Here is a 12,805-nt window from a genome sequence, read left to right on the forward strand (position 1 = left end):
TCAAGGATTGGTCAAAACACAATTACGCACACATTATGAAAGTTTCAGCCGATTTTAACCGTGAAAACTTGTAATTTTCGAAAAAGAAAGGTGTAGAAACAGAAATCGCAGCTGAATTGTATAGAACTCTTCTTCCTGAGCTCTGATACCACTTGTAGGATCGTTTTCAGACCCGAACGAGTTGATCAGAAGAGTTTATCTCTAAATGAAAGGCGGAAACAGACATGTAGAATTCAATTCAGCTAGATTTACTCTTTAAACTGTTGTATGATTGATTTCGTAACGTTTTACAACCTGACAACACTTCGGCAGCACTTCGTTGCACAAGCCGGAAAGTTACAAATGATGAAAGTTTGAAGGGTATATATAGGTAATGACCCTTCTGTTTGAAAGTGACATGCCACCTTTCAAACGGAACCCATTTCAAACTTTCAGCTTCAAACTAAACCCTTTTCAAACTTTCAGCTTCAAACTTTCAGCTTCAAGTGTAGTAAATCGAGACTCGATATAAGACGAAGACGACAGATGCATGCACCAACAATATACACACCCGCACACGTCAGTTATATATTTATATGTTAACGTATCTTATTTTTCCTCATTATTTATCGTGACGCGTCATAACTATTTTATACATCATACATAACCAAACCAGCATATCCAAACATTGTAAATAAACATATCCAAACATTGTAAATAAACAGGACAATAGAAATAAACTGAAAGCTGCAAATTTAAATATATAATAAATTTGTATATACAAGACATAATACAAAAGAAGGTAACAACTATCCTAAAGGATCCTGAGTGGTGCCAGACGGATGTGGATCCTGACCGGTGCCAGACAGCTGGGGATCCTGTCCCGAGCGTGGCGGCAAGTCTGGAATCGGTATCGGGGTCACGCTATGAGCCATAGCCGCCTGTATATCGCCTGTCCCAAGCGTGGCGACAAGTTAGAGTGTTGAATTGAAAGAATGTAGAATGCGTTTACTCGCTATAAACGGGTCAACAAAATAAGAATGTTGAAATGAAAGAATGTAAAATGTGTTTAGTCGTTATAAATGGGTCAACCAAAATAAGAATGTTTGAAATGAAAGAATGTATAATGTGTTCACTTGTTATTAACGGGTCAACCAACATAAGAATGTTGAAAAGAAAGAATGTGGTATATGTTTACTCGTACGAACGGGTCAAGCGAATAATGAAGGCTTTGAGTGAAAGGGAGTGTCGCTGGAAATACATAAAACGGAGAAAGCTTTGTATTGATTACATAAATGGTTATCATGATTGTCGGAAGTTTGAATTCCTTGTTAGTTGCTTTATAAAAATTTAATGTCGCTTTGTGGTTCTAGGTACATCTTTGTTTTAGGTGGGATGTTGGCTCGGAACGAACACACGCACGCTTAGCTCTACACGTGCTTTATGGAGTTAGCATATGCAAACGGGTCAAAACATGTTGTTATTATGTAATGAAAATTTAGTTATCAAATTGTCTTAAAACTTATGTATTATAATTTTGTTAGTGATGGAAGGTTTGTATCTTGGGTCTAAATGAATGTCTTATAACTTTCGCTTGAATTTTCAAAGTAATGCACAAAAGTTTAAATTCGGTCGTAATTTCCGTTCAAAATTTTTGGTTTTGACTGCTTGGATATTTTGGGTATTTGAGTGAACGTGGCCATGCAAGATTTTCGGACTTAATTGTTATTGTTATTCAAAATGGGTTGATCAAGTGTTAATAGGCATAATTGACACTCTCGCATACACACATTACGTACCAGAAAACTCAGAAACACTTTTAGCAATTAGTTGTAACACACTTGATCAACATCCGAAGTTGTAATCACTTTCGATTGTGCAATATAGTTGGTAGTGAGAGTTTTCACTACCCGAGGTTTTTGTGTCGGCGATCTACTAGTGATCAAGGGCTTTTCCTCGTATAAATCTCTGTTTGATTGTCTTATTCGTCAGACATTCATTTCATCATCGTTAATCATCTAGCACTTTACCTCACTTTTCAGATTTGGTTATATTATCCTTGATTAGATTTTTAACCAAAACAATAACTACGTAGTGTTGGTGAATAATTATTTTTCTGCAAATTTGTTGTAAGATGTTCATCATTTTTGGCGTCGTTTCCGGATGAGCCACCGACTTTTTTTTTTTTTGAGAATTGTCGACGATATATAAAGCGAGTATAAATATTCTATATAATAACAAAACGCAATGTGAACAGTAGTATTGCAATGTGAACAGTAGTATTTCATGATTGGTCCATCAATCAGTATTATAGTTATTAATTTATGTTTCTAACCTTAAACTTTAATCTAATTATCATATAGCCCTTGAACTCTAATAATTCTTTAATTCTTTTTGTTATAGATGATTTAAGTTTATATGCCTAACTTTAATAGATTTATTATCGGAAGTTTAATAATATTTTTTTTTTCTATAAATGATTTATGTATTAATTCTTAAACTTTAATAGAGTTATCATACGGGTCTTGAAGTTTAATAAAGATATTTTTTATTTATAACAAATATTTGTTTTTCTTTTTTTGTCTTTTTTAAAGTTGAATTCTTTTTTTCATTTTACTTATTATAGTTAAAGCTAACTTTTAACTCTAGACATGTTTATTTAATCATGTTTATTACTTATTTTTACAACCGTTTAGATTAAAGCTTACATGGTCTGTAATAACCGATTGATATCTCATGTAACAAATGCATCATCGCCAGCACCCTTCTATGGCTGCGCCGTGAAGCACGGGCCCCATACTAGTTTTAAACAAAAAAAAGATACTAGACGTAAAATAGGATTCTCTTCTTTACAAAAGTACACGGACACAATTCATCAACTAGCATACGGCATGACAACCAATGTATGGAACGAGTATTTAAGGATGTCATCAAGAGTGTGCCCGAACAATCTTGAATTTTTTTTGCGAAGGTATTTTTGTTATTACTATTGTTTTTATTGTTGTAATTATTATTATAATTGTGTCGACTACTCTTGAACAAACTTTTTTAGCCCGCGCTACCCTTTAACTTTTCTTCTAGATCCGTCACTGCGCACAGGATACTCGAATTAGACGGCTTGTTAAACCCACTTAAGTTGTACACTACAATCATGTGCTCTATACCAGGTCCACCCTTATTGAGTTATTTGTCTAACTAGAAATGATTATCATCATGATGCAAAATAGTCGACTTCAAAGTCACAAAAACCACAAGGACTCTTTTTGCACAAAAACCATACTACACATCCACATTTCAAAACATCCCCTTTCCCGTAACATTTCCGATTTCCCAAATTTTCCCTCCACTTCCCGCCCCTTCTCTCCTTAAAATCCCGCCTCTCACTCCCATTTCCCACACTGAAACCCCCTCTCTCTCTCTCTCTCTCTCTAACCACCACCACTTTCTCTCTCTAACCCTATCCTCACCAACCACCATGAACCGCCGCATCCGCCACCAATCCACCACCACCAACTCCAACCACCACTACCTCCGCTTCCTCAAGCCCGGCGCACTCGCTCAACTCCGTGACTCCAAAATCATCGCCAGATCTCATCATCTCCGGTCACCGGTCTCTCAGATCTCTCTCCACCGTGTTACACCGTCGTCACCTCCTTCTTCTCCATCGCGAGAAGTTGCCGGAGCTTTAACAACAATTAGCGACGGTGAATTACCGTTTTTAACGCCGAGATCTTATGCGCCTCGTTGTGTGCAACGGAAGAAGCTAATGGCGGTTAGATCGATGTGTTATTTGAGTCATGGTTCGAGTAGTTTGAGTTCTGATGCTTCAGTGACAGTTATTGATGTTTTGTAGTAATGGTTTTGTTGAATAATTTGTAAAAGAGAAGAAGAATTTTGATGTAGATTAGCTTGTGGTGGTGGTTTGCTATCAGATTATGAGTTCTGGTTGTGAAAATTGTGGGGGTTAGGGTTTGGGATATAATAAATGAAGCTATTTACTGTTGAATTGATTTGCCTTTGTTAAATTTGGTTAATTATGGTAACTAGGGTTTTAAATTGATGAGTTCAATTGAGTTATTGTTGAACATTGTAGCAATAACTTATTAAGTTTGAATGTTTGATAGATAATATCACCGAATTTTAATCCTAGATGACAGATTTAGGTTTCAGTTCCTTTGACAGTTTGGTTTTAAAAGGGCTAGGGTTTCGTAGCTATTGCCGATTAGGTACCAAAAGCCAACATCGGTCCATAATCTTTGCCTTTTCAACAAACGACCTACTGATTAGGGATGAGCATTTGGTACCGGATCTGGTACCGTACCAAACAATTTTGGTACAGGTACCCATATTTGGCGAATTTTGGTACCGGTACTTTTGGTATTGGTAACCGTACCGAGCTTATCCCTATAACTGATAGTGAACAAGTATGTGGAAGGGTCAAGCGCAAAAAAGATGTTGATACTATCCATCATCCTTCTTGCTTGTTGGTGGGTTTGGAGGGTTTGAAACAAATTCATTTTCAACAGCAAAAGGGCATTTTCAACAGCAAAAGGGTGGATGTTGCAAGAATCCTGGCGGAAATCAAGTCTAGCGGGTACCTTTGGGTGAAAATGGGGCAAAAATGTATTCCCTAGAATGGTCTAAATGGTGTAATTGTGATTTTGTATAAGCTTTGTAATAATGCCTTTCTAGCAGCTTGCTAGTTGGTTTCTAATAAAATTCGCCTTCAAAAAGGTTCCAAAAGCAAAGGTATGAGACGTATGTGAATGTATAACTAAACAAACTTTATTTACAATCAGAAGTTTGCTTCTCTCTAATGTGATTTACAAATCAATGTTTTCATCAAGCAAGTCTTGTTTGATCTCTTGTCTCTTTGGTTGTTTTTACATATCATCAACCTCCTACTAGAGACCCTAAGGCTCAACCTCCTATTAGAGACCCTAAGGCTGCTGGTTGTGAGGTGGCGTCCCATGGCACCTCCCCTAATACCAACGCCAAAACATGGTGGTTGAAGGGGGACGCCAAGGGGGATGAGTTACCCCCTTAATGCCTCTTAGACTACCCGGTGTGGTGGGCAAGGGCAAAGGCAAGGGCAAAGGGGCAAATTCTGCCATGTGTACGCCACCTAGGGAGTGGAGGTTTTGCCCTCAAAAACACAAAAAGCATGGGATGGTGGGCACGGGGGTATGTTATTTTTTTTTTAAATTAAATCATTGATTAGTCAAACCCTACAAAATCACATAGTCAAACCCCAAGTCAACAACCCAGATGCCCCCCACGCCCATGAGAATTTTGCCACCCCAAGGGGCAACACCCAACCAATCTTTGGCGTGGGGTGGTGTTTGGGATGTGGAGGGGCTTGCTCTCCCCCTCTCCATGCCCCACATGGAGTAGCCTTAACACAAAGGGTTGGTGGGGTTCACTACCCTCCACCAATCACATGCACACACACACATTCGTTTTTTTATTTCTTTTATTAATTTTTTAGTCAAACCACAACGCGCTTGTTAAAGGATGAGTTAGTTAAAGCTACGTGACATGATGTTATTACACTTTTTAGTCAAACCACAACATATATCCTAATTTTGACTGAAAGGTACACGAGGCAACGACGCTTTTCAACTCACCTCACGAGCACGCCTTTAAAACTAACTTTGACAGATTTCAATTCCAATATCTTTGACAAATTTCAATATTCACTTGAAGAAAAGATGCATCTATATATGTTTACATTGAGTATGATGTAAATGCCTGCAAGATTTTCATGTTATGGTCTGTAAAAATACAATAATGCTTCTGTTATTGTCATCACTAAAAAGAAATTAATTGACTATTGGTTTAGTTCATAGAAAGTAGTTGCAGGCAACTGGGAACACAAGCAAGCATGGAAAGGTGCATACATGGAACCTCATTTTATCGATAAGTGTATTTTATACTTAACTCTTGCACTGTCGTTTTGCTATACAAGATAAATCGTGCAGTTAGATTGTTATATGTACTGATGTCACAGCGAACACAAAGGAACTTCTGTGGTAGTTTAGTTGAATGCCGTTTGTGTTGTTGCAAACATCTTATTGAAGAAAAGAATTAACTCGCCATATGTTTCACAAATCTAAGTCAGATGTTGAGTTTAATGATCGTATCTTTGAAGTACAGTTTCTGAATATCCGTATAGATCTTTGTAATTCTAGTTTTCGTTCTAGGGGCGTTGCGGCTGCTAGATAACTGAACCTGTTTATTAGATATCTAGATGTGAAAAAATGGGTCAAACAAGCATGTTGGATTACGAGTCAAACCATGTTGGGTCGGGTTTGCCAAAAATATTTGTTGCCATTTTATCTTATTACAAGTTTACAATAATTATTGTGTCAAATATGATTAAAAAAATTACAATACTCTAGTGGCTAATTTTACGCCTTTACACATCTTTGGAAACTTTGACCCGTTTGGCTTGTTTCCCTTTTGCTAATGTAATTGAGAAAAAAACATAATCTAAAGTGACTTATTCCTAAGTAAATGAGTCAAATTTGTCACACGTGTCATTGATAATTAGTAAGGATTACATTTAAATAAGTGATTTGTTTCCATGCTCTCTTTGTGATGCACCATAGTATGTACCCGAGTTGCCCTCGCTACAATATGATGAGAAAACGTTAAACATGAAAAAATGTGTAATGCACCATGGTCCTCGAGTTGACAATGACGTAGCATAACCGTTTTTTTATGGTTCGTTCTTACTTGCCCTGCTTTGAGCATTTCACAAATTTATGGAAACTAACACATTCTTTGGGTATTGCACAAGTTCTAGCAGTTCGTTCTCTTGAAGACATGGGTGTGAAGAGTTGTATGATGGTGTAATGAAGGGATGGTAATGAAAGTGTATGCTTAAAAAGGTTGGGTTTATACAAAACTCATGAAGATGAAGTGTGATAAAATCCACCTAGAAAAACATATCAAGCAAGTGTTTAAGAAAAGCCTACTAAGACCAGAATGTGAAGGGTAAATAAAATCTTAAAATGACCTTTTCACAAAAAAAAAAAATTCAAACAATGATTTACATTTTTCACATTATCATCAATCTTTATATTTATTTTTCATAACTATGTATTTGTTTATTTTATGGTATAACTAAATATAGTAATATAAAAGTTATCTTATAATGTATTTAAATATTGTATAACTAGTAAAAATTTCCCATGTGTTGCGCGGTAATTTGGTCGGTATGAAATCGATTCGCTATGGTAATGGCACCCATCGAAATCAAAAACCCAAACAATAATGTCATGCACCGGCACTCGGTATAAGAATCGAAAAAAAAAAAAAACCCGAAAAAGAATGTCATGAACAAGCCAAAAGGATATCAGCACGTGTTTTAGATGAATTAACATAAAATAAAAGTAAATAAAAGAATATCAAAAACTATAAAAACAAATATAAAAAAAATTAGGGTGACCACCCCTCCCATCATAAGTTTTTAATTTGGGTTTTCAACGTCAAGGCTAACCCTTTACGTGTGATTTTTTTGGTGTATGCTTTACGTCTGAATATCAAAATAAAGTATAGGATCGAGACCCTAAAATAAATTGGCAATGAGCCTCTCGAATAAATTGAGCTAATATTTTAGTTATTTGATAAATGTGTTAAAGGGTGTGGGGATTATGGTTGAGACATAATTTGCCATCTAGGAATATGAATAAAAAGCTACACCATCTCCTTGCCTGATCCACCATAGCTTGCTTGGATTAAATCATGACAACCATGGTCCTCTTTTCCATTTTTCAAGAAATCTTTTCCTTTTCTTTTAGATAAAAATAAACTAAAATAAATAAAGGGATAGTGATTTAGGTCATGACCACACCCTTAAGGTAGTGGTTTTGGATGGTGGATTAGAGGTGAGTGACATGACACTGACGTGGAGGGTCATGGTGATCATAAGGATCATGACCACACCCTATAAGTTAAAATAAGTTACTCTATTATAAATAATTAGTTACTTGATAAATATACATAAGCTAAAATAAGTTAGATTCTATTATAAATAATATACATGTATAGAAATTTAAATCTAAGCTTGTTATAAATACAGATATTAAAAATACCCTTATAACTACTTTGGCAGTTAACATCTTATAACTGCTTTGACAGTTAACACACATATGTATTATATACTCTTGTATGTTGTTATTTTGTGAACGGTTCTTCCTGAAGATTCAAGACAATCACCATTTTGTTTCTTATTACACCATTTTGTTTTTTATTACGTTATCAGCACGAGACTCTACGCTGATGTTTACCGGAAATCATATCAAATCGTTGTTGTAACTTGCAAAGGGTAGGAGGGTAACAATGCTGATCACAACACATCTTGAGACAATCGTCAGCCCTTCATAACGATCAAATCTCTCAAATACATTATGTAACGCTTCGCATTTTTGTACCTTTCTTATTTAGCAAGTCTTGTTGTACTTTCCATTTTTAGACACTTGTACTCTTGTTGTATTCTATTTCGTTTCAAGTTGTAATCCAAGACAGTTGATCATAATGAAAACGAGACTATTTTTATCATGTTCATGTTATTCATGTTAGAATTATGTGTGAGTTTGTACTCACGATTCACATTTTGAACGATATGATATTCTTGATTCTTGGTTATTCATCATATATTGACACTTGATACTCGTTAAACTGAATAAAACACATAAAATAATCAAGTTGGAATATAAAATATTCAAAAACCAGCCCCTTCGTACGAAGGGGGTGGGTGTACGAACCCAGTGGCTTCGTACGAAGGGAGAGTGGCGAAAATCTTGGAAACCCTAGTTGCTCCTCAAATATATAAATAGACCCTCCATTTCACCTTTTCAACTCGCCATTTCACCTTGCAAACACTCTCTATCTATCTTTGCGATCAGAAGCTTTGTAAGAATTCCTCCCTCCTCTCCTTCATTTCAATTTCATTTCTTATATTTCTAACCATAAACCCTTGATTTTTCTCAAAAACCTTTGATCCTATTATCTCGAAGATGGATTCCACTCGTTTTGCCTAGGCAAACTGTTGTGGAGCATCACTTGTACGAGATTGGATCAAAGGTTCATAAAATTTCACAACTTAATCATAGTCTTCATTTCGATTATTACACGATCTTGATGGAATCGAGAACCCATCAGACCTTAACTCAATTCATAGTTAAGGGCCTGCATTAGGGTTAATTTCCATCAAGAAATGATCTGTTTCGGTGGATCAAACATGAACTTTCATCAAGAACAGTAGCTTCGTACGAAGGGACTATGTCCGCTTCGTACGAAGGGACCTATATTCATACTTTCTATTTCGTTTTCAGTTCTGTTTTTGTCACACCCTGGCTTTGCGAAAGCGTGGGTTTATTTGGTGTGACTTCTTAATACCGTAGCAACAATCATAACAATGCTATATGATAAAAAAAAACATGAGATATTCATCCATTAATAAAGTTTAGAAAATCCCATTTTCAACAATCACAAAATAAGTTACAAACCTTGACTTGATTTCAATGAGTTCATAAAAAAAACTTATCAAAAGATTTTAAAACAATACTAGGTTTAGGGTATGTAACCCGTCCAGGAAGAGGTTACACCTTCTAAACCCTGGATGACTTCTTTATTCAAACGCAGCTTGAAAATACGTGCATACCGTTCCAGATTCGTTAGTTTCCTGAAATACATGTAGTTTGAAAAGTCAACATAAAGTTGAGCGAGTTCATGTGTAAGTGGGTATGTATAACCCGTTGTAAAAATGTACGTATGTATAAAAAAATCCCTGGTATGTAGCAAATAAGGAAAAAGAGATCACCATTGGGTTGCAAAGCCAATGATATGTGTGAAGTGCAGTAGGAAGACTCAAACCTAGCAGATTTTGCGTTGGGTACAAAGTCACCGCCTGGCTCATTCAGCGAACTCAGGGGTTGGGCTCGCTACACCCAGATAGATCTACCGCTACTGTCCCTCGGTCCTATACTGAGGATTAATGGCCTTCAGTTCTCGCCTACCCACTCACATAATCTAAGTAGTAACCCTCCTTACGCTAACCATACCATGTAAAAAGTACTTGTAATCATAGTAACATGTATTTCACCCCCGCAGTTTAGAAAACTGAAAACAGTTAAGAGAGAAGGGGGACATGAACTCACCGAAGTGCGTCTCTAAAAAGTATCTCCCTGTCAACCTGCTGTGCGACGACCTACACGTACTAACTTCTATTAGACGGACGGCCGTGCCTTAGCTTAAGGTTTAATGTCTTTGGGAAATAGTTAGGCAACTATTTCGTAATTACGCTTCGTAATTATTTGATAATATATTCCTTCCCAAGGATGGGGGCTTTGATACATGTGCGTTCGTTTAACTTCGAAATATATTATTAAGTCTCACTTAATAAAATATATTTTATTTCATTTGTCTAAAACATTCTATTTCCAAAATATAAATATTTTTCTCAAAAATATTATATTTTATTCCATATAATTTTTCCAAAATAATATCCTTGTCAAAATACACACTTATGGGTATTTTCTGAAATTACGTAAGTTACGTTGTAAGGTTCGGGTGGTATTAATAATGCCGGTGTAACTTAAATAATTATTGTGAAGGCATGCGTATTATTTTGGAGCCGTGAATATTCAGTGTATTTTTAGTAATATTATTTTTACCCTAAAAATAATATTTATGAAGTTCACACAATAATCATAAAAATTCACACAAGTGCTATTATGAAAATATATACTAAATATATATTTTAATAAGTTTTATTTATGAAAATCCCACCTCCGACACTTGGAGATATTGTAATAAAAATTCATGGCGAAGTTGTTTGGAAAAACAAGTCGAAAATATATTCATAGCACTTGTCGTAAAAATATTTTCCAAGTGTTATATTTCTGGAAAAATTTCGCCAGAGTTTCCTCTGTAACTGGAGGTGGCCACGCTTTCAAGCGTATCATTTTCTTTTACAAATTCAACCAACAAAGTTCCCAACATCAACAAACAATATTTCAACACTAAACTAGTCAAGAATATACGTAAGTCGCAAACACATGAACTTGTGGGTTATGTAAAAGTGTATAGTAACCTTCCGGTGTTTTTAGTAAATCTTTCTATGTTTATAAATGAAATCGGTTTCTTAAAATCTTATTTTTAAAGAAAGTGTAAGTTTACAACTTCTTGTCAAAAATCTCAAAAATAATTCTTTGTTTAAAACCTTTCGTTACACAAGTGTCTACACACTTGTTTGTTCACAAAAATACCTTTAGTTTAGGAAAGATCTGGTTTTAAAACATGGTTTCGTCTTACAGTTGGTTCTTCGAAAATACCACTTTTAGATCTTTAGGTCTACTAGTTTAGAACTCCATTTCATAAGAAAAATTGTTTTTACACAAGTTCATGTTTATGTTTGAAAAGGGTTCGTCATCAAATAACTTTACGACTTAACATAAGGCTAGTTCATGTTCCATGAACATGATCTAGCGTGGTTTGATGACGATCCATTCCAACACTAGCAATTAACAACAATAAATAATAATAACCAAACTAGTTTCAAAAGTTTTACACTAACATTCATTCATTAACCACCATGTTTATTATTTTTAGTAGACTTTTAGTTTTGGTCTCTAGTGTTTATGATTTTTACCCGTTAAATCTCTTATTAACCACTTTAAACAAGATCAAGAGAATGTTTAGAGACACTTACTACTAGCTCGAGGCTAGGGAAGAAACTAGACGAAAAATAGGTGGTTAATAGCGATGTGAAGAGGTCCTCGCGATTCCGTAAGCACCGAGCTTGTTTGTAGGAACTCTAACACCTTAATATGTATGTGGAATTATAATATCAAACTTTGAAATGGATGGTGGGTGGGAACTCTCGGCCGAACTCAACAATGGGGGAAAAGAAAGAGATAAATTTTGTTTAGTGATTTGTCAATGAGAGTTTAAGCCTTTAGGTTATATAATTATCCATTAGACATTGTGTAGCCAAGATCTTAAACAATGAGATTAAAATAATTAAAAGTTGATGGAATGTGTGTTCCCTAGGGGGAACCGTTCGGTTTGGGGGGGTTGGGTTTATAGTTCAATTTCAATTTCATAGTTAGTGTTTAGCTAAATAATTAGGAACTTTGAATATGTTACTAGTATGTTATTTAATGTAACGGGTGTTAGGGTATCCGGGGATCCTAACTAGCTCAGAAAAGGAAAAAAATAATAATAATAATGTCATTGACATTATTTTTGTGACCCAAGTAAAGTCCGGTTGTTCGGTTGGATATCAATCCGTTAAAGTGCTTAACAAGCATTTAAAATGTCGTTAATACTATTTTTAGCGACACAGTTTATTTGCGACACTTTGGAAAGTGTCTAGTATTATTTTTCCACTTTTTGCACTTTACTAGTTAGCTTAATGCTGAATTTTTATTTAAAGTGCAGAATTTTGTACTCAAAGTACGTTTTAGGCACATCCGGTCACTATAATTATCACCTAGTGACGCAGTTCTACAATCCTCACCTCCCTACACTCCCTACTAGTGTAGTAATCTATTTTCGGCTCATACTGGCCTTAGAGATAGTAACTGTTTGATGCTGGCTATGTCAGCATGTTTACTGGGTATCCCGTATAGTGTGCTCACTATGCTTTTGTGCATCAAGGTTGTCACTAAGGTTTGTGTATAAATAATAGAGTGACAATATAAAATGTGATGCATGAGTATGTATGTATCAGAAATCAGTAAGCAGTTTAATAGTTGTAAGCAAGCACAGTAATTAAGCAGTAATTAAATATTAATTAATTTGTACGGATACCTGG

General features: G+C 35.5%; 1 protein-coding gene across 1 annotated transcript; it reads left to right on the plus strand.

The window, feature by feature from the left end:
- Positions 1 to 3,356: 3,356 nt before the first annotated feature.
- LOC110929175 lies at positions 3,357 to 4,004 on the plus strand. The gene has a single exon (XM_022172301.2). The coding sequence runs from the start codon at positions 3,455 to 3,457 to the stop codon at positions 3,830 to 3,832; it is 378 nt and encodes a 125-aa protein (XP_022027993.1). The 5' UTR covers positions 3,357 to 3,454; the 3' UTR covers positions 3,833 to 4,004.
- Positions 4,005 to 12,805: the final 8,801 nt, after the last annotated feature.

Source organism: Helianthus annuus, chromosome 3 (assembly GCF_002127325.2).
Source record: "Helianthus annuus cultivar XRQ/B chromosome 3, HanXRQr2.0-SUNRISE, whole genome shotgun sequence".
Taxonomy (NCBI): Eukaryota; Viridiplantae; Streptophyta; class Magnoliopsida; order Asterales; family Asteraceae; genus Helianthus; species Helianthus annuus.